This window comes from Muntiacus reevesi, chromosome 4 (genome assembly GCF_963930625.1).
Source record: "Muntiacus reevesi chromosome 4, mMunRee1.1, whole genome shotgun sequence".
In the NCBI taxonomy this organism is placed as follows: domain Eukaryota; kingdom Metazoa; phylum Chordata; class Mammalia; order Artiodactyla; family Cervidae; genus Muntiacus; species Muntiacus reevesi.
Window position 1 is genome coordinate 144726047 of NC_089252.1, and position 21846 is coordinate 144747892.

Here is a 21846-nt window from a genome sequence, read left to right on the forward strand (position 1 = left end):
TTCCAGCTTGTGCTTCATCCAGCCTGGCATTTTGCATGATAGACTCTGCATAAGTTAAATAAGCAGGGTGACAATATACAGTCTTCACGTACTCCTTTCCCGATTTGGAACCAGTCTGTTGTTCCATGTCCGGTTCTAACTGTTGCTTCCTGACCTGCATACAGATTTCTCGGGAGGCAGGTAAGGTGGTCTGGTATTCCCATCTCTTGATGAATTTGCCACAGTTTGTTGTGATCCACACAGTCAAAGGCTTGGCATAGCCAATAAAGCAGAAGTAGATGTTTTTCTGGAACTCTCTTGCTTTTTCGATGATCCAACAGATGTTGGCAATTTGATCTCTGGTTCCTCTGCTTTTTCTAAATCCAGCTTGAACATCTGGAAGTTCACAGTTCATGAAGCCTGGCTTGGAGAATTTTGAGCATTACTTTCCTTGTGTGTGAGATGAGTGCAGTTGTGCAGTAGTTTGAGCATTCTTTGGCATTGCTGTTCTTTGGGATTGAAATGAAAACTGACCTTTTCCAGTCCTATGGCCACTGCTGAGTTTTCCAAATTTGCTGGTATATTGAGTGCAGCACTTTCACAGCATCACCTTTTAGAGTTTGAAATAGCTCAACTGGAATTCCATCACCTCCACTAGCTTTGTTCCTACTGATGCTTCCTAAGGCCCACCTGACTTCACATTCCAGGATGTCTGGCTCTAGGTGAGTGATCACACTATTGTGGCTTCCTCTGTGCCACATCATTGTGGCACCATTCCTGGCTTCTCGCTGCCTAAATCACAGCTCCACCCACAATGCTCACTCAGGGACCTCCCAATCCAGAGTTTGCCACCCACCACCAGGCACTCTACACCTCCCTCCTTCTTCCTCTCCTGACTCTGATGGGCAGAGCCTCTCATCTGCAGGACACACCTGCTCTGTTTCGGAGCACTCCCCTGCCCTCCACCCTCATAGCCAGAAGACTAGCTTCCTATCCTGAAGTCTCTGTCTTCTCACCCACCCCATACTCTCCTTCTCTGAGAGCTCTTTCATCTGCTCTCCATATGAGTCTCCCCTAACCTGCTTCCTAATACCATCCTCCATCAGAAGTCTCTCCACGGAACTTCCCTGGTGGTCCAGTGGTTAAGACGCCTTGCTCCACTGGAGCAGGCACAGATTCCATCCCTGGTTGAGGAAGTTCCATATGCCAAGGGGCAGCCAAAGAGAAAAATAAATGCATAAAGTAAAATACACCCAATGGAAACTAAATACCATTAGCAATTTGATAGCATCACCACCACAATCACACCTTTAAAAAAAAAAAAGAATAATAAATAAACATTTGGAAATTTACATCGTTCTTAAAAAATAATAATTCTCTCCACTGCATCTACTCTGCTTTTGTCTCCCTGCATTTATGCCTCTGTCTGCGTCCCGGGGGAATGACCCATCTCCCTCTTGGGCAGGAGATGCTGCTGTCTCTTCCTTCTTTCTGCTGACCCTCCCTCCACCTCCCGGTGCACAGAGTGGGTCTCTGCACTCACGGTGCCCCTGCAGGCAGTCAGGCAGTGACAGGTTAGGAGGGGAGCACCCCAAAGGAAAAGCCAGTCCTGTCTCTCCATCTTATTTCTGGTAAAGAGTTTGTTGGATGCTTTTCAACTGAAAGCAGATGATTAATTCAGCCCTGGCCTTGTTCTGTCTTTGATCACAGATAAATTAGTTTACCTGAAAAGAAACCTTTTCATTTATGTTTCCATGTCACCTGTGATTTCCCCTGCCTTTCACCCACAGCCCTGCCAGCTGGCAGGAAGAAGGTCAGCAAAGCTGCTGATAAGAGGAGTATAAAGAGGGCTTGGCTCATGGCAAGGGGGCAGTGGTCTACTCGCTGGCAACATGCTGCGCCTGCTGGTGTTCGCCTCCCTCGTCCTTTATGGTAAGTGGGTCATCTGGCCGGAGATCTGTAGGGAGGGAGATAGAGCAGGAGGGTCCGAAAGCTTTCACTGAGCCCAGGTCTTATCCTGGGGCAGGCAGGAGACTCTGCCTGTGTGTCTAGCAAAAACTTTACTCTCCTGGAGCTCGTGATAGAAAAGGTCAGGAACCCCTGGCTGACAGGTTCCTGAAGCAGAGAGGAGCCTCTTCCAGGCCCCAGGCTTCCCCATCATCCCCGAAGACAGGAAGACATCCTCAGCAGGTGCCTCGGGGCGTGTGTACTGCTGTCCCTGCTCCCTGGGGAATCCAGCTAACGCTCTGTGTGCGGGCAGGTGGGGGTGAGGTGAAGGGTAGAGGCCCTGAGTGAGGCTGAGACCACTGGGTCCTGTCCGCTGTGTGAAATGGGTCAGAGTTCTGGGGACACGTAGGGGAAGCAGAAGGCACTTGGACTTCCCTGCTTTCAAAAGGGACCCAGAGAACTCACAGCTGGGCCCCTCATTTGCTAGGGAGGAACTGTGAGTTTGCAGACAAAGCACAACCGCCATCCGCCCTCCCACCCTGAGCTGACCCCATGCTTAGTCATCACTCACTTTTCTTCTGCTCCACAAAGGACACAGCACCCAGGACTTTCCAGAAACCAACGCCAGGGTAGTTGGAGGGACTGCGGTCTCGAAGAATTCTTGGCCCTCTCAGGTGGGTGTTCCTTCACAGCCCCAGACTGCCGAGGAAATAAGAGTTGTTTGTGCCCAGATATACATTGTTATGTATATTTGTGCATATCCTTATCGAAAGGAAGTTCTCCAACTGCTTAGATTCTAAATGTTGACAAATGGGACCAGGCTTAGGAGTTTTTCTCTAAATGCAAAAACACCAACCACACTCACTTTCCCAGGCACACACCCAAACACAAACCTCATGTATACTCCCAGCGATACCACTTTGACCACACTAGCAAGATTGTATGCCAGGCTCACACAGATGCAACGCACCTTCACACACACACACACACACACACAGCCCTATCCATGCAGTGTGTGTCACACGTTTGGACACACCCTGCCCCCAAATAGAGCACCTTGTTCATGTGGCTATTTAAAGAGTTTCCACTTTCAAAATAAGGCAGCTAGGCTTTGATGCAAGCAATTCTAATTGTGGAAAACTGGCAAATTGACTGGTGAATAGCCATACTTTGAGAGGAATCACTGCAACTAATTCTGAATTAAACCCAATTTACAAAAGTTTGCGCCTCCATTTTCAGGAGTAGAGTTATTGTGTGATGAGAGCCACTGAAGGAGGAGGCGTGAACTGAAGAAAATGAACGCTCCAGTGGTGTTTCTAAACATCCGCTGAATGAAGGGCCAGGGTGTAACTTGAAAACACTGGAGGGGAGTTCTGGGGACCTCGGCTTGTGAATTAGGTGACAGAGCAATTCCATGGCTACATTTCCTTCCCAAGAGGCAATGGAGGTAGAAGGACCTGGGTTCTTGGCCCTTTGCAACAACCTAGTGTAACGATGCTAAATGCACTGTATGTTTAGCCCAGATAGTTGGCGGGTGTTTTGAGGGACGGCAGGAATTTAAGGAGACCTTGGTCTGGGACAAAGTTTTTTTAAAAACACCAGCCTACCCCTCTTTTCTTCTCTCCCCATCTAGATTTCCCTCCAGTACAAATCTGGAAGTTCTTGGTATCACACCTGTGGAGGCACCCTCATCAAACAGAACTGGGTGATGACAGCTGCTCACTGTGTGGATAGGTGAGAAAAACAAACCAGCTTTTCTGAGGCCCTGGGAGGGGAAGAATCTGGTCCTTCTAGAGGAATATGTATCCTGGACCACTCAGGACAAGACTTAAGAAGGGGTTTGGGGGCCTGCAGGGAGGTAGTAAGATGAAAAGTACAAACTATGTACTTTTCAAAGCCTGGCATCAGACAAGTTCACATTCAAATCCACCCTTCTTCTAGCTATGTGAACGTGGACGGCTTACTTAACTCCCTAAGCGCTCACTCTCTTATCTCCAAAATGGGCTAATAATACCTACTTTGTAGAATTATTGTGAGGATTAAGTAGATAAATATTTAAGTACCTAGTCAATGCCTGACCGGTAACCATTTTTTCATATTTATCTTGAGCAATGGTTCTTAAATTTGAGCATGTATCAGAATCACCTACAAGGCACAGATTGCTGGGCCCCACCCAGTAGAGTTTCTGATAGAGAACTCCAGGCTGAGTCCTGATAATCGGCGTTTCTAGCAAGTTCCCAGGTTCTACTGATGCTGCCGGTCCAGGGGCCATGTTTTAAGAACTCTTGGTCTAGAAGTTTATATACCTCTCAACATCCCTCTGTGGTCTGAGAGACATTCTTTCATTTATGCCCACCACACTTCTCCCAAGTTATGAGATATTCAGCCTCTGATGTTTAACTTAGTATATTGGGGAAATGAAGTTGATGGTAGTTTTTGTCACTTCCACAAGTTAGCAAATTGGGGATGAGAGGGCTGGTTACTTTTTCATCTGCCAGTGTTTTCCATATTCCCTCTGCTTGGGCCAGAAAAGATGAGTTCCTGTCCTAAAAATGAGATGGAAGATGCCTTCCCAACTTTTCTCTGAGAGGAGAAAGAGAAGGATCACTCAGGGGTTCCCTCTCTCCCTTCAGCCAAATGACCTTCCGTGTGGTGCTGGGAGACCACAACCTGAGCCAGGACGATGGCACCGAGCAGTACATAAGCGTGCAGAAGATCGTGGTGCACCCATCCTGGAACAGCAATAACGTGGCCGCAGGGTAGGGCAAGGTGGGGCTGGCCCGGGGCTGGGAGGTGGAGGGCTAGCTGCCCAGCCACAGGGTCTGGGCTTCCTTCATATTCATCCAGGAGGACTTTGAGAATTAAGATGTTGGGGGCTTCCCCAATGGCTCAAGTGGTAAAGAATCTGCCTGCAATACAGGAGACACAGGAGACCTGGGTTCCATACCTGGGTCAGCAAGATCCCCTGGAAGAGGAAATGGCAACCCACTTCAGTATTCTTGCCTGAAAAATTCCATGGACAGAGGAGTCTGACGGGCTACCGTTTATGGGGTTGCAAAGAGTCAGACACGAGTGAGCACACACTAGGGCTTGAGAACATTTGAAGGTCTTTGGGATTTGTTCGATCTGGACTGGTCTGCATCATTGGATCCCCTGAAGCTCCTTCTCTGCGGAGTTTAATGTTCCTGTTTCTGTTGTTATTTATTATTCATTTTATGGCACAGACTCCATTAGCAAAGGGCTTTCCTTGTAACTCAGTTGGTAAAAACTCCACCTGCAATGCAGGAGACCTGGGTTCCATCCCTGGGTCAGGAAGATCCCCTGGAGGAGGAAATGGCAACCCACTCCAGTATTCTTGCCTGGAGAATCCCATGGACAGAGGAGTCTGACAGGCTACAGTCCATGGGGTCATGAGAGTCAGACACGACTTAGCCACTATACCACCACCATTAGCAAAAACAGATTTCCTAAAATGAATCTTACAGTAAGAAAACTTCTGCAAGACTGATCTGTAAACTTCTGGAAAAGAAGTAGTTAAAAGGGTGGCCAGTCTATAGAGTGTGGGAGTGGGGATGGGCTCCAGTAACTGGGGTATACCTGCAGAGCATTTATGTCTTTCTTATTTGAGAACTCTTCTCCGCTACCAAGATCACAGCCCTCCACTCCTTTCTAAGCTTCACTCCCCGGGACTGCAAATCAGACCTAGTGACCATGCCAAGACCTCACCAGCAGGGGCTGCTATTACACATAGAATATCCTAGACTCCAAATGCGCAATTCCTCAAGTTTGAAGCTTGTTGAGTCCCCTCCTTCTTCGAAGTCACTGGTTTCAGATCCTGTGGGGATACAAGGCTTAGGGAGGGCCTGTCCCTATGCTGAGCTGAAGGCACTTCCGGTCGCGCGAGCGAGCAGTCTCCTTTCCACCCGCAGTTACGACATCGCCGTGCTGCGCCTGGCCCAGAGCGCTACCCTCAACAGCTATGTCAAGCTGGGTGTTCTGCCACAGTCGGGAACCATCCTGGCTAACAACACGCCCTGCTACATCACAGGCTGGGGCAGGACTAAGAGTAAGTCGCCTGTACGGGCACCATCCATCCCCCACATGGATACTGGTTAGGCAGCTGAGCTTCTGCAGCCCTTGTTTTGCGGTCCTAAGTGTTCAGAGCCGGAGGCCAGGAACCAGAGGAACCACCAGAAATAAAATAACTGGTGTGTGAAATCAACCTAAGAACAAGTCATGGAACAGTCAATTCAGAGATTCACAGATTCTTAGCAACAAAAGAAATAAGGCCTTATCTCAGAGAGTATTTTTCACTAGCCTCTCATTTTATATATGAGGAAACTGAGGCCCAAAGAAAGTAAAGACCTTGATCAAGATCACATGACTAGTTAGTGACTAGTTAGTACCTGGTTAGCTGGGGCCAGAACACAGGTATCTTGGCTCCCACTTTGGTGGTCACTACAGCATCATGCTACCTCCATAGACACATCACCAGGCTGTGGGTTTGAGTGAATGAGCCAGGGGAGGTTGCAGGTCCAATGAAGTCAAGGCAGAAGAGGCCTCAGCCCTCTTCTGGTCAATCATGGGAGGATTACTGGAAGGGAAAGTCACTGGATGACATGGAAAGGTGGGAGAGGCTATGAGCAGAGATGGTTAGCAAGGGTAGAGACAGCAGGCCTGGTGCAGAAGGCTGAGAGCCACTGGGCAGGATCTGAACTCTGCAGGAGAGGAGAGGTCTTGCTGTGAGCAGCAGGCTATTGGGAAAACCTGGGGCTGAGACAGACATGCTTCTAATCCAGCTCTGCTCTCGGTTCACTTAATGTCATTGTGGTTCAATTTCTTGATCTGAATATAACATGAAAGGGTTGTTGTAAGTATCAAAAAAAAAAAAAAAATCAGATAAAGGAAAACTGCACTAAGTTCTTAAGAAATGGAAAGAAGGCTGCCAGATCCAGTTCTACTCCATGGTTTTATGGTGTAAGGAAGAAGCAGGGCAGATAGGTAAGTTATTAACAAATAAGATCATTCTAGTTACTTAACTAAAGTAGTCATGAGTTAGTGGTTTGGAATCTGGGAATACCAGTCAAGGAAGGTGCCTGTACCTTTCATCTAAAGAGAAACAAGAGGACAATCTATGACATGGCAGAGAAAAGGAGCTTCCCCTGACTTCAGCTTTCATCAGAACTTGGGGAAGCTTGGTCAGGTGTGGGAGGTTTTCCCTGCACAGCATCGGGAGCTGACCTCTAAAGTTGTGTGTGATGTTCAGCCAATGGGCAGCTGGCCCAGACCCTGCAGCAGGCTTACCTCCCCTCCGTGGACTACGCCACCTGCTCCAGCTCCTCCTACTGGGGCTCCACCGTGAAGAACACCATGGTGTGCGCTGGAGGAGACGGAGTTCGTGCTGGATGCCAGGTGAACACAGGCTCAGAGTGTCAGAAGTCTCACCCCAGCTCCCTCTCTTCTCTGCCTCTCACCCCCTACCTTTTCCCCACCTCCTATTCCTCACCTACTCCCACCCTTATATACAGACTCAACTTTCTAGTCTAGTGTCTGGATGAGAATTATTCTGTGCTGGTAAGTCTGTATTCAAGGAATTTCAAAGTTGAAAGGAAACTTAAAATTCATCTTGCCTGCCTGATGCCCCCACCTCAAAAGTTTGTGTGTGGCCTAACATTTGTGTTAGTATATGTGAGTGTTCTTTAGAAGTTATTTGTGCCTTAGATGTTTAATGGCTGCAGTAGGGCTAGGCCTGGAGTGGTGGTTGTAACTGTGTATAAGGTAGCTTCCCTCCCATCAACTCCAATTTTTCTTTTTTTTTAATATTCTTTTTATTTATTTGACTGACCCAGGTCTCAGTTGTAACACGTGAGCTCTTCTGTCTGGGATCTCTAGTTGTGGCATGTGAACTCCCAGTTGCAGTATGTGGGATCTAGTTCCCTGACCAGGGATCAAACCCAGGCCCCCTACATTGGGAGCACAGAGTCTTAGCCACTGGACAACCAGGGAAGTCCCGACCCTAATTTTTCTTATAGCTCCTCTACCACCACCCTTTTGACCCAGTAGTATTGATAGCAATATATATACAGGTGAATACAGCAGGGGAAAGTATACTAAATAGCTTTATAATAGTATATATATAAACTATTATAAAATTATGTATATGTATAAATCATCTTCTATTTACACGAGATCAATCAGCAATACACCATCTTATAGAATTGGTAATGCAGCCCAATAAAATTTCTTGATTATCTGCTAAATGCTAGGCACTGTGTTTGATTCATCTTTGTATCAAAAATACAAAAGATACAAAGATGAACATAAAACACAGTCTAATGGAGGAATGGAAGGAGCAGACATAGGACAGAATATCTACATCGTGGCTAAGTGTTATAATAAAGACTTGCCTAAGGTGATACAGGAATCCAAAAAACAGGTCCTCCCCTCTCTACCTGCTGGTGTCAGAAAAGACCTGCCTTCCCTGAGAAGCTAGTGTTCGTAGTGAGTCACGAAGGTTAAACAGAAAGCCAAGCAAGAAAGAAGAGGAAAAAATATTCAGAGAGAGAGAGAACATGAAGAACGACACGGGCTAAGAACCTAGAACACACAGAGAATTGTAAGGCATTCCCTACAACTAGAGCAGCAGGCTACAGTCCATGGAAAGAATCAGACATGACTGAGCGACTAAGCATAGCACCGCACAGCCAGATCCCAGAGGAGAAGGAAGCGATGAACCAAGAACGCAGGTGGAGCTGGCTTTGAACAGAAGAGGGACACAGAAACATGCGTGGACATGAAAGGATGTACAGGCTGAGTAGCTCAAAGTTGGTGGGTGTTCTGTAATTGCTTCTACTTACTCATGAACTAGGAGTCAAATTAAATGCAGAAAATGAAGGGATAAAAAGGTCGTACCGATTTGGATTAATTAAGATGAATGGAGAAAGACTGGCCTCCATGATGTTGCTGATAGGCTGAGGTTAGAGACCATGCAATAATCATATGGGTAAATGATTCACTCCATTCAAAGATCTACTTGTAGGGAATGGATTAGTTCAGGGCTGGGTTTTCATGCATTATTGAAACATAAAGACAGTATTGCAGATCAAATGCAAGCTTTAAGCTAGGTGGAGGAGGAAGAGAAGTCAGAAGGAGACTGGTAGGCTGGCTGAAATAGCAGAATCAAAAATTAAAGGTTTTTTTTTTTTATGAGCACTTAGTACTGTGAAAGTAAAGTGACCAACTCATCCCAGTTTTCCCAGGACTTCCCCAGGGTCAGCTGAAAAAAAAACCCCAAACCACACAACCTAAAAGTTAAGAGTTTTGTTCTATTCAATGAACTTACTGAGGACTGGAAGACACCCTCTCAGACAGCTCAGAGGAACAGTTTCAAAGAGGTAAGAGAGGAACCATGGGATGTTAGAATTTTTGCTGGGAAAAAAAAAAAAAAACCACAAAGAGTCACCCATCAAAGATTACTGCTTATAACAAGAAACAAACATCTCAAGTGAATGGTTTCAAGTGCTTTTCTCTGTATGGGAAGATGCAAGAGCCTGGGCTCACAGAAATCAGCCCTTTGATAGTCATTTGTAACTATCTAGGGTCAGTCTCATTTTTCTCCATCCTGAAATCCCTTCAGGATGTGGAGAGCAGCTTCAGAGGCAGGTGGCTTGATAGTGGGCAACATTCACTGTTTCCCAGAATAGCAGGCAACACTTTGTTTACTGACAAAGCAGGCAACATTTTTTTGTCCACATCTAAAAGTCCTGTATCCTTGGAACGCTACCTGCAAGTTAGGGCAAAAAAAAAACCAACAACAATGATGCGGGACTTCCCTGGTGGTTTAGTGGCTAAGGCTCAGCGCTCTGAATACAGGGAGCTCTGGGTTCGATCCTTGGTCAGAGAACTAGATTCCACATGTCACAACTAAGACCCAGTGCAGTCAAATGAATAAATAAATGAAGACAAACACATAAGTCAAATTCTTCCAAGTCCTCACCAGCCAACCTCGCCTATAACCTCTTAAGGTTTAACCTTTCTGAGTTTAATTCACTTTCCCCTGCTCTCTCTCAAAGTCTTGAACTCTGAAAAACTAGAGTTCTTTCTTCTGGCTGACACTGCAAATCAGATATTCTCTGAGGCCATTGTGTCTCCACAGTCTCTTCCCACTGGAATTTCCCAAATATTGTGTCTTGGTTTGGGGGCTTTCAGATTTCTGTGTCCCCAGCCAGTCTCCTCAGAGGGGATTCATTAAACGCCTCTCACCTCAATCCACCCACTCCCACTGAGCTGTCTCCCAGCTCTTTCTTCTGCCCTAAAATCCTGAGCCATATCCTTCTTCACTACAGAGCTTTTGTTTCTTTTCAGGTCAATTAGCATAAGACAGTAATACGGTACACAATTCAATTACCTTCCATTCCTCTAGTTTAGAAATACTCTCAAATTCCTATTAGAATTTAAGTGGAAGATATTTAAACTGTTTTGTATTGAGTACAATAACCTAAAGGAATATATATCTTTCTTTTTATAAAAAGAATGACCATCTTTTTTTCCCAAATATAGTTAGGGTGGAGTATAGCTACTTCCTTTAAAAAAAAAAAAAATTAGCCCCAATTTGAACTTTTGGTCTCTTTCCCTAGTTCTTCTTTTCTTAAGTTTTAATTTTCATTGAATGATTACTTTGTTTAAGGTGGCAAATAAAACTCTGAGGCTTGATAGTGGGAAAGAACAGTCATTGTGTTTCTTCTACCACCTCGAGTTCTCCCTCCCTAGAGGGGACTGCTTTTAATTCTTGAGTTGATTTCTTTTATGTCTACCTCCAGCTCTCTAAAAGCATGTACTTATATTGCTACTTAATTTTTTCACTTCAGGCATTATGCAAGATATGGAACTTCTCTTCCTTTACATATTTATACTTGCCCCTCAAGCATGAATTTTTCTGATCCCCACCCCAACCTCCCTAAATAATTTCTGTTAAACTAACGTTTAGCATTTATTATAATTATGTAAAATGCTATTCCCTGAATAATTTTGTTTTCCCTGGAGTTAATAATTGTCTTTTAAAATTTGCATAATATATACTCATGGCAAATAGATGGGGAAAAAATGGAAACTGGCAGATTTTATTTTCTTGTGCTTAAAAATCACTGCAGATGATGACAGCAGCCATGAAATCAAAAGACACTTGCTTCTTGGAAAAAAAGCTATGACAAACCTAGACAGCATATTAAGAAGCAGAGGCATTACTTTGCTGACAGAGGTCCATATAGTCAAAACTGTGGCTTTTTCCATAGTCATGTACAGATGTGAAAGTTGGACAATAAGGAAAGCTGAGTGCCAAAGAAATGATGCTTTCGAACTGTGGTCCTGGAGAAGACTTGAGAGTCCCTTGGACAGCAAGGAGATCAAACCAGTCAGTCCTAAAGGAAATCAACCCTGAATATTCATTGGAAGAACTGAAGCTGAAACTCCCATACTTTGGCCACCTAATGAGAAGAGCAGACTCGATGGAAAAGACCCTGATGCTGGGAAAGATTGAGGGCAGAAGGAGAAGGAGATGACAGTGGATGAGATGGTTGGATGGCATCACCAACTCAGTTGACATGAGTTTGAGCAAACTCTGGGAGATAGTGAAGGACAGGGAAGTGTGACATGCTGCAGTCCATGGGGTCACAAAGAGTTGGATAAGACTTAATTGAATGAACAACAACCAAGCACATACTCAACTCATCACCAGTTCAGCCTTAAACTCTTCACTAATTTATAACTGACCTATTTTATCTTCTCTTGACCTTAGTGTTCTGTGTCTTGGTATGGGTCTATTTGCATTCATTTTGAGGGATACTTAGCGAGTTTTTTCATACTGGAAACTCCAGACCTTTGGTTCTGAAAATGTTTATTTATTGATGATTTCCTCCCCTCCATTTTCATTTTTTGTTTCTAGAATTCCTGTTACTCACAATCCACCACCTAAACTGGTTCTATTTTCTTATTTTCTCTCTATATAGTTTGTCTACTTTATCTCCTAGCCTAATATTTCATTTATACTATCACATTCATGTTTCCAAAGGCTTTTTGTTTTCTGAATGCTCTAATAGTTTGCTCTTCTTTTATCATGGATATAATACTAATATAGTTTTATTGTTTATAGTCTTCTCCCTGCATAATCTTGGTTGTCTTCATTTTTGGTTTATTTGTTTCTCTTTATTTTAATCTTTATTTTTTTAATTTTTTAAAAAAATTTTATTGGATATAGGTAATTTACAATGTCATGTGAGTTTCAGGTATACACAAAGTAGAATCAGTTATACATATGCATGTATTCTTTTTTTTTTCATTCTTTTCCCACATAGGCCATTACAGAATATTGAGTAGAAGTTCCCTGTGCTGTACAGTAGGTTCTTATTAGTGACCTATTTTACATATAGTACTGTATATACATCAATCCCTATCTCCCTATTTTTTCCTCCCCGCCCATTTCTCTCTCCCCTGATAATCATAGGTTTGTTTTCTATATCTGTGACTCTACTTCTGTTTTAGATTCCACATGTAAGTGATATCATATGATATTTCTCTTTCTGTGTCTGACTTACTTCACTCAGGATCTTTATTTTTATACTGAGGTTTTCTTCCCTGGTGACTCAGATGGTAAAGAGTCTGCCTGCAATGCAGGAGACCCGGGTTTGATGCTTGGGTCGAGAAGATCCCCTGGAGAAGGAAATGGCAACCCACTCCAGTATTCTTGCCTGGAGAATCTCATGAACAGAGGAGCCTGGAGGGCTACAGTCCATGGGGTCGCAAAGAGTCAGACACGACTGAGCGACTAACACTTTCTTCAGATGTCTGGTCATCCTTGACCATCTGCTCTTATTTCAGAGTAGGACAGTGGCAAGCTGACAGGTCCCTCTGAGCCGTAGGTGGGGTTCATCTATAGGGAACCGCTTTGTCAGGCGATCTGGCTAGGCCGTTTTGTTGGAGGGCTTCTAATGATAGTACCTCAAAGTCTTCCCTCTTGTGCCCGTCAGATTCTTCAGTGAAATAGCTTCCAATTTTATGTCTGGAATCACAGAACTGACATCTGGGAACTGAGTAAGCAAAAGAGTATCAAGGTCATAATCTGTAAACTCAGATTCTTTTGATTCTAAGCCCAAGCACGTAACCACTATCCATTACATTACTTTCTCTTCTCTTTACCTCAGTTTAGTTTAACATGTTTTGACTACCTACCCTGTTATCCAAATACTGTCTAATTAGACCCATTGGTCTGAATGCTGAGGGTAGATAAATCATTAAAACACCCTATTTCCCCCACCGTAGGTTCAATTTAAGTCAGTAACAGCTATTGAGCTTAAGACATTGAAAGTTCTATGCTAGCATTGTAGAGTGGAAATATCAGCAAGATGTAGTTCCTGTCTCAAGAAGCTCACAGATAAGCGTGGGAGTTAGAAACAAATTATGAAACCAAAACACAAGGCAGAACATGACAAATGTGCTGCAAAAGAAAGGAAGAAGTACTATAATTGTTTAGAAAGTGGGGATGCGAAGGAAGTAGGGATTTCAATTGGAGCTTTTATACCATACAGGATTTATAAACAGAGATGTGGGTGGGTAGGGTGTAAGCATAAACAAAGGCCCAAAGATCCAAAGATCTGGAGTTTTAGGACTCTGCTTCTCTTCCCCACAGGGTGATTCTGGGGGCCCCCTTCACTGCTTGGTGAATGGCGAGTATGCTGTCCACGGTGTGACCAGCTTTGTATCCAGCCTGGGCTGTAATGTCGCCAAGAAGCCCACAGTCTTCACCCGGGTCTCTGCTTACATCTCTTGGATAAATAATGTGAGTCCTCTCAAATGATGGAATGAAATAGTCACCTGGAGATTCACGCATTGACTGGGGTAGGGAGCAAAAGTCGGGCAGGAGAAGCCATCATCTTCCTCATCACCTTCAAATATTTATTTACCTCTTTCCCTTCCCCTCTAGTGAACTTTCCCCTGATAGTGTTGCCATCCTGAGTTCCTCTTCCCATACCTACTAAGCAGGCTTCATCATATTGTTTACTACTTAAGAGTAAGGTGGTGGCAATAGCAGACCTGAACCAGGTGCCTATCAGGGCTGTCCAAGTCAAGGCCAAGGGGAAAATGGCTTCAGAAAGGCCTGCACACTCCAGGCAAGGGAAGAGGCACTAACATTCTCCCCTACCAGTTCTTTCTAAGGGCATCATGAGAATTTGCTCTACCCTTTGGCAAGAGGTTTTACCATCTTAAACAATGCTTGAGGGCTAGTAAGAATGTATCTACACTGACCTGGTGGTAGAGCCTCACACCATCCCACCTGTGCCCTCCAACCTTCAAACACATTCTGCAGTCTTGCAGTATGAACCTTGACTTAAAACCAGTTCAAGGTCTGCCACTGAGTTCTGAGTATGTGCCTGTAGCACTGAATTGTCCTAGCCCAGTTAAGAACTGCTTCCTGCCTCCCACCCTCACAACTCCCCATAAACCCAGTACAGGGCCATACTCAAGTAGGAGCCCTGAAGAAAAAAGAAAGGAAGTGAGCAGAAGTTGCTGACTGGATATAACCGGTTTTTCCTTCAGGCCATTGCCAGCAACTGAACATTTTCCTGAGTCCAGAGGCCTTCCCAAGATGATTCTGGGATTGACAGCAGAACTTGAGGCCATCAAGGAAAAAACCATTCTAAGACACTATTGAGCCAGATGCGGAAAAGCAAATAAAATCAAATACACATATCACCCTGTGTCTTTTTATTTGTAATTAAGTTTTCTGAGGAAAGGCAGTTATAGGGCCTGAGTTGGATTTCACCAGATTTCTGGGGTGGTTCTTCCATTTGCTGCCATATCTGTCAGTTCACAAACTAAGCCCAAGTGAAAGTGGCCTTACATTATCCTTTTTGGATTATGTTAGGATCTACCCATCTGTTAATCTGCCTGTCTGCCCCTCTTCCCACGCATATTTGCTATATTCAGAGGCACAGAGGGCTTTAAAAATGTTCCAGAATAACAAAATGTGCCCTGACTCTCCCAGGTAGATTGGGGGCTCATCCTTCTTTTGGTTCTCCCTTCAGTGCCTAGAACAGTGCTCACCCCAAAGTTCTGAGTCATGCAACTGTGGGATACATTAGAGAGAGGAGTATAAGATTATGTGGTAGGTTAGATGCCAGCAGACAGTGAAAGTGAAAAATTAGAAAGGAGATAGAGAGGAAAGAATTGAGAAAATGAGAAAAGAAGATGTGGAACAAAGAAAGGAAAGGATTGAGGGGGAAATAATATGGGGCCTCAAGCTAAGTATGAGTCAGCACTTCAAGGTTGGACTAAAATAGGCAACTGGATCCGGGGTTCTATAAAAAACACAGAACTGGGAAGCTGATGAATCTTCCCTTTCCTGGCCAGGGCTCAGTTGGTTAAGAGTGGCCTATGATAAAGCAAAGAGGGAACTGAAAGGAGAAAGCTAAGGGGATGAGAAACAGTTTTTCATAGCAACTGCTGAGGATCAGACAAGAGGGATCTGGAGAGTTAACATTACATTAGAAGAAACTGTCTAAGACCGGTCTCACAATTTATAGGCTACTTTGTCAGCAGAGGCTTCTAGAACAGTGTGTACAGCAAAAGAAGCTGGGCAAGGGATTTCCCTGGTGGTCTGGTGGCTAAGATGTTGTACCCCCATTGCAGGAGGCCTGGGTTCAATCTCTGGTCAGGGAACTAGATCCCAGATACCACTATTAAGAGTTCACACAAAAAAGAAAAAAAAAAGAGTTCACAGTAACTAAAAGATCCTGCATGCCACAACTAAGACCTTGTGCAGTCAGATAAATCAACTACTTAAATAAATTTTTTCTTTTTAAAAAAAGAAGCTGGGCTTGACAGGACACCTGTATTCCCATCGCTGTTCTACTACTGACAAACGGTGTATGTGCTTGTGCCAAGTCACTTCAGTTGTTTCCGACTCTGTGCGACCCTATGCACTGTAGCCCGCCAGAGGAGCTGGATAACCCTGGACAAGTCACCCTTTCTGTTACTCAGATTCCCAACCTAGTTACATTCCAAAGATTTTTCCTGCTCTAATACTACATGATTTGGTGACTATCAATTTCAGTTCCCAAGGGATTGGCACTGAAGAAGCTTTTTTAGGAGGCAGTGGCTGGGCTGCATTGCTGAGGATGCTGTGAATTCCAGAGAATGACCCAGGTATTGGCCTCCTTCTGCTATTGACACATCTATGGTGATTACCATCTCTCTCAGTGCTCCCACAGCACCATTGTCCTCCCACTTCCCCCCACGTCTTCCCATCCAACATCAAGTCCTTTTGTTTTTTCACTTTGCCCCTTCTAGATCATCCCCACAGCTAGCATTATAACAGAATAAATCCTAATGACCTATTACCCCAAATTTTTGTACCCATCTCTAAAATCATCTGATTAACAACCTATCTCCACTTCCGGACTTTAAGCATTTTTAAGTCAAGAATCACTTTTTAAAAATTCATTCTTGGCTTCCCAACACCCAGCAATACCTGTTACATGGTTGATTCTGAGTGCAATATGGCTGTTTGGGGGAGTGATCTGGAAAATGATAGCAGAGAAGGCCTTCTGATTTTGTTTCAGGCGTTCAGCTTCCTTCTCCAGTCCTTAGGAAGTTTATCTTGACTTCATTTCCTCCTTTTGAGGAATTTTACTTGCAAAATCCTTGAGTAAATAGTTCCTCCAAACCTAGTGTCCTAATTTCCAGCTATCTTCTCAATCAGGTCAGGAAGCAACTTCCATTTGGAAACTTTCTACCTAGAGAAGCAACTGTTATAATCTCAGCAGTCCCATCCCAACTTACACAGTGTATTTTCTGCCTCCATCTAGTATACTATACTAATTCCTCCAGCTAGAAAAATTTGCTCCCCATGCCCAGCACAGGCTGCTATATCCAACTCTTTGGCCTTTTTTCTATAAGGTCCTCTCCTTTTCTAAGCATCTTCATTTCTACTTCTAACTTAGCTGCTCCTCTCTTTCAAGTCTCAAGATTTGGAGTCCTGTCCTCTTTGCTCAACTTACCCCTCCTCCCAGTTTAGGTTTAGAGTCATGAGTGAAAAAATGTTGCCTGACATATCAGTAAACAAAGGATGTTGCAGCCATCAAGTCATCACATTACAGCCCCATCCTCCCCATGGTGAGCACTGAGAGAGCTCAGGAGAGAGATAGGATGCTGGCCCTCAGGCCATCAGCCTCTGCAGCCACCCCTCAGTGTTGTACCCTGAGGAGACTCAGGATGAGAAAGTGCAGGATACTGGCCCCAGATAGTTGAGGTACATATCCAAGGAATGATTTCAGTGAGCCCAGACTCTTGCATCTTCCCCTAAATAGAAAAGTGCCAAATTCCTTGAGATACTTGGTTTTCAATTAACCATAATCTTTTGATGATTACCTATTGGCTCTTCCCTTACCTCTTCTGAGCAGTTTCTCAGAGCTGAGAGGCTGCATCCCAGGCTTAAGTCCTCAGTTTTGTCTGCTAAATAAAACATAATTCTCAACTTTTAGATTGTGCTTTTTTTTCCCCCAGTTGACAGAGCCAACCTCTCCAGTAGAGGGCTTCATCTTTAAAAACTGCACCCTGAAGCAGAAAATCCATTTTACTTGGTCATCCAGTTGTTGTATAGTCACTAAGTCCTGTCTCTGCCTCTCCACGAACCATATCCCACCAGGCTCCTCCATCCATGGGATTTCCCAGGCAAGAATACTGGAGTACGTTGCTCCTGCACACCTATCCATAAACACCCCATTCAACACTCTCACTGAGTGGAAATCACAAAATTTTCTTCCCTCCTGTTCCCGTTATTTTCCCCTGCTGATCGTTACAGCTGGTTAGCTCTCAGGGAACATTGAGTCTTGGCCCAGATTTGAAAACTCTTCGCGGCTTGTGTTCCTCCACTTCACGGGTAGAGGGTTTGAAGCTGGCCTGGAGGAAGCGCCGCCTGAAGGCAGGCCTGCGTCTCCGGCCTCCTGGGAACGGAACCAACCCCAACTTGAGCCCCACAAGTGCCCGCGGGCCCCTCGCCCATGCCCTGGGCCATGTCCGGGGCCGAACAGCCGTGGGCCTCCGGGGAGGGCGCCGGGGAGCGGCCAGCTGGGCTAGGCCGCCACCCTGGGCCTGTGTCGCGCAGGTCTCGGGCTGCGTCCCGCCCGGCCCGGGGCCTCAGGCGGTCCAGGGTGCTTCCCAGGTGACAACGGGGCGGGGTGAGCTGCTCGAGGCCCGCCTGGCCGGATGCGAGGCATGACGGGAACCGCACTTCCTTCTCTGGGGGCCTGGAGAAAACCACAGGGCGCCGGGCCAGGGCAGGCCGCCCCCGGGGGAGCCGGCAGGATGGCTGAGGGCCGGGCGGGCGGCGCTGCCGGCCTTTTCGCCAAGCAGGTGCAGAAGAAGTTCAGCAGGGCCCAAGAGAAGGTAGGCGGCTGGGAGCTGAGGCCGAGGCCCGACGCGGCCACAGGGTGTGCGGGGTGCTCGGGCAGAAGACCTGGGCTGGACGCAGAGGCTGACCTCGGGAAAGGCGGGCAGCGGTTCCCATGAAAACAGGCAGATTTGAGAGAAGGCAGAGAGCCTCGCCCAGTCTCGGACAGGGATGGGGGAAGCTGAGAGACAATTCCCACTGTCTGTCTCTCTTGGAACCTAAACAACGCCCAAGCTGACCCAGAAAAGGGAAAAGAAAGGAACTAAGCGTTGGTGACAGCTCTGTAGCAGATTTTGTCCTCGCCTCCCAGCGAGAGTGGTATTTTTCACAGATGATGAAACTGGAGGTTCAAAGAGGGTCATTTCCCACATAAGACAGCACTCACCAGCTGGGCTGGCAGCGAGTACCACCCATTAGCTGAGACCTGGAGTCCACCAGGACTAGAGTAATTCTGACAGATTCTCTCCATGCCTGACCCAGCCTGGCTGCAGGCTATTGTTTTAGCTGATGTAAGCAGAAACTCATATCTGCTTCCTGTGCCTCCATTTGGTGTTGGCGACTACTTGGTTCAGGGTGGCCTAGGAGCACCTCTTTTTGCACTGTGTCCTAAATTAGCTTTGGGTGGTCCTGCTCCATGGGGCTTCCCTGGTGGCTCAGATGGTAAAGAATCCCCCTGCTATGCGGGAGACCTGGGTTGAATCCCTGGGTTGGGAAGATCCCCTGGAGGGAGGGCATGGCAACCCACTCCAATATTCTTGCCTGGAACATTCCCATGGACAGAGGAGCCTGGAGGGCTGCAGTCCATGGGGTGGCAAAGAGTCGGACAGGACCGAGACTGAGTGATTAAGCATAGCACGGCTCCATCGAGGTAGACTGTCTGTCTATCTGTACCTTGCCCACTTACCTGGATGGTGTGACCATTTCTCCACACATTTCACTGGCATTTTTGTTTCTATGTGTCCAGAGTATTTTCTTTGCTTCTAATCTGAATCCCTGCTCTCCACCCATCGACACCCTGGTAGGTAAGATAGTAAGGAGAAATAAATAGGCTAAAAGGAGAATGGGAGAGAGAGAGATAACCAGGACCTAAGTGAGAATCTTGGTTTTCTAAGGCTTCATGGTCTTAGAAGCATTTGAGTGAACACCATATGCTTAAGAATTTAAATATTTGTATCATCTTCTAAAAGCAGAGCACTAGCTTGGGTGCTGGGAAGGATTAAAGGCAACCAGCTCTCCAAAGTGGGATTATTAATGGAGAATTGATGGAATATAGATTTAGTCTTTAAGAGGCTCACAATGGAAGGGTAGGGGGAATATGTGTGTGTGTGTGTGTGTGTGTGTGTGTGTGTGTGTGTGTGTGTTTCCCCTGTCTTTGTCTGAGGAAGCTGGGTCATGTGAAGGAGCAGAGGAAAAGGGAAAGATTTTTGTGTGGCTAGATTTTGTTACTTCACCTTAACCTAACTTCACCTTGATCGTAGTTTCGATCTCTCCAAAGGTTACAAAGCCTATGGAAAGGTCTAGTTAGAAGTCATTGTGGAGGAAAAGGAGGTACTAGAGAAGAGAAGGCTGGTTACTCTATGGGTTGGAAAAACAAAAAGAAATCGCCAAAGGCCAAAAATTTGTGGACAATAGTTATGTTTTACCTCACTCTCTCACCTTCTATCATCATCCAACCTATCAACACTATGCATGCATGCGTGCTAAGCTACTTTAGTCATGTCTTTGCGACCCTATGGACGTAACCTGCCAGACTCCTCTGTCTGGGATTCTCCAGGCAAGAATACTGGAGTGGGTTGCCATGCCCTCCTCCAGCAGGTCTTCCTGACCCAGGGATCGAACTCGCATCTCTTACATCTCCTGCGTTGGCAGGTGGGTTCTTTACCACTAGTGCCACCTAGGAAGCCCCATCACTATGCTCTTGCTTTAAGATTTTTCTCTCTCTCTTTTTTAAAAGCATGAACTTGAAGCCTCAGGTAAATAACAGCTCTGCTCTAGGCTTCAGATTCTGCATCTGTAAAATGCAGTTGATGTTCAGTGATTTGGAGACTCAATTTGGTAAGGACACTGAAGTGAGAAGGGGAAAGGGTTTCTTGAACCTCAGAGTCAAATACTTCCCAACTATCCAGATACACCCTGTGCTTCTTAGTCTGAGCCCCTAGAAGGCAGAGAGAGGAACAAACTTGAATCTGCCCCGAGAAAGTCCCAGGCTGTTGCAGAAAACACGGAGATACTCTGAACCCAGACTTAGACACAAAGGCAAGCAGACATTGAACTTCAAGCAGTACAGCTTGTACCCTAGAGGCAGTGGGTGTTGTCTGGATAGGATGGAAATGACCTGGGTTAGGAGAAAGAGTTCAGCTCAGTCTGTCAGAGTTTTTCAGTCTTGGGAAGTTATTGAAGGCAAAATAAAGATGGAGAAATTTACAGTCAAAAGAAAGGATTCCCTGGCACACTGCAATTTTACAATACGTGGGTGACTGTAATATGTAACAACTAATGTGTCAAATATCAAGTGCCTGCTATAGACAAAGCACAGGAATATAAGAAGGACATGATCTCTCCCTTTATGGAGCCCACATTCTCGTGATATGATCTCACTTCATCTTTTCAACGCTTTAAGCTTTGTGTTAGTATCCCAAATTTAGAAATGAGGAAATAAGGCTCAAAAGAGATTGGCAAGTGGCAGAATTATCACTGAAACTCAGGTGTCCTGCCTTAGGATCCCAATCTCAGCCTGCTTTCAATAAGGTTCCTGAAAAACCGCTCTAACATCTGTGTCTCCCCACTTCCTGCTGATCTTCTTGCAGAGTAAAGCTGGGAGTGAAGGTCTGGTGACTGTTAAACCAGTGGAGATGAAGCATCATCTTGTTTTATTTCCCAGTTCCTTCTCAGATTCAAGATGAGTCTGGCTTTGTTGTGTTTTTACAGTATGCTACATCTTCACATTTCACACGAATGCTTTCACCATCTGTTTGTGATTTCTCTGTGGCAAGCCTCTCAGATCTCCCCCCAAGAAAGGGCATTCACTGTTTACCACTCCTCTGTTGGTCTTTTTCTCTGTTAACTTTCAGTCAACTTGTGAGGGTTCAGTCAGCAATATTTACAGAAAAATCCCTTTGTCCAAGATATGGGCTGGATAACTCATCTCTGGAACTTAGAGATGGGTTGAGTTAAGAGGCATTCTTGCCTGCTAGAAGCTTACAATCTAGGTTTGTTTTTGTTTTTGTTTTTGTTTTTAAGTAAAATAAGTGACCTGAGAGAAATCCATGGGAATTCAGAAGACTTGAGAACAGAGCAGGGTTTTGTAGTGAAGGCTGAATTTGAGATAGGAATTATGTCTGATTAATAGTTCCTCAGGCAAGTGGTGAGAGAGCATTCCAGCTGAGGATTGCCAACATGAGCAAAGCTAGAATCTGGAAGTCCTTTTAGGCAAACTAGGGAGAAATGCCGCTGAGCTGGAGCTCAGGGATTGGTGGGAG

At 45.3% G+C, this 21846-nt stretch overlaps 2 protein-coding genes across 3 annotated transcripts in view; both read left to right on the forward strand.

Moving 5' to 3' along the window:
* Nucleotides 1-1871: 1871 nt before the first annotated feature.
* Nucleotides 1872-14657, forward strand: CELA1 (chymotrypsin like elastase 1). Its single transcript, XM_065935060.1, has 8 exons — nt 1872-1911; nt 2518-2600; nt 3560-3660; nt 4560-4685; nt 5856-5992; nt 7193-7338; nt 13607-13756; nt 14515-14657. The coding sequence occupies exons 1-8, from the start codon at nt 1872-1874 to the stop codon at nt 14530-14532; spliced, it is 801 nt and encodes a 266-aa protein (XP_065791132.1). The 3' UTR covers nt 14533-14657.
* Nucleotides 14658-18203: 3546 nt separating this feature from the next.
* Nucleotides 18204-21846, forward strand: part of BIN2 (bridging integrator 2) — a 36418-nt gene continuing 32775 nt past the window's right edge. For both annotated transcript variants that reach the window (XM_065932106.1, XM_065932107.1), the window contains exon 1: nt 18204-18363. In XM_065932106.1, coding sequence (XP_065788178.1) covers nt 18283-18363 — 81 coding nt within the window. In that variant the 5' untranslated portion in view covers nt 18204-18282. The remainder of the gene's footprint in view (nt 18364-21846) is intronic.

Excerpts from the sequence above, each read along its gene's own strand:
- CELA1 (XM_065935060.1), top strand. The coding sequence starts at position 1,872 with ATGCTGCGCCTGCTGGTGTTCGCCTCCCTCGTCCTTTATG. Across the intron at positions 2,601-3,559 it reads AGAATTCTTGGCCCTCTCAG|ATTTCCCTCCAGTACAAATC; the intron begins GTGGGTGTTCCT and ends CTCCCCATCTAG. Across the intron at positions 5,993-7,192 it reads AGGCTGGGGCAGGACTAAGA|CCAATGGGCAGCTGGCCCAG; the intron begins GTAAGTCGCCTG and ends TGTGATGTTCAG.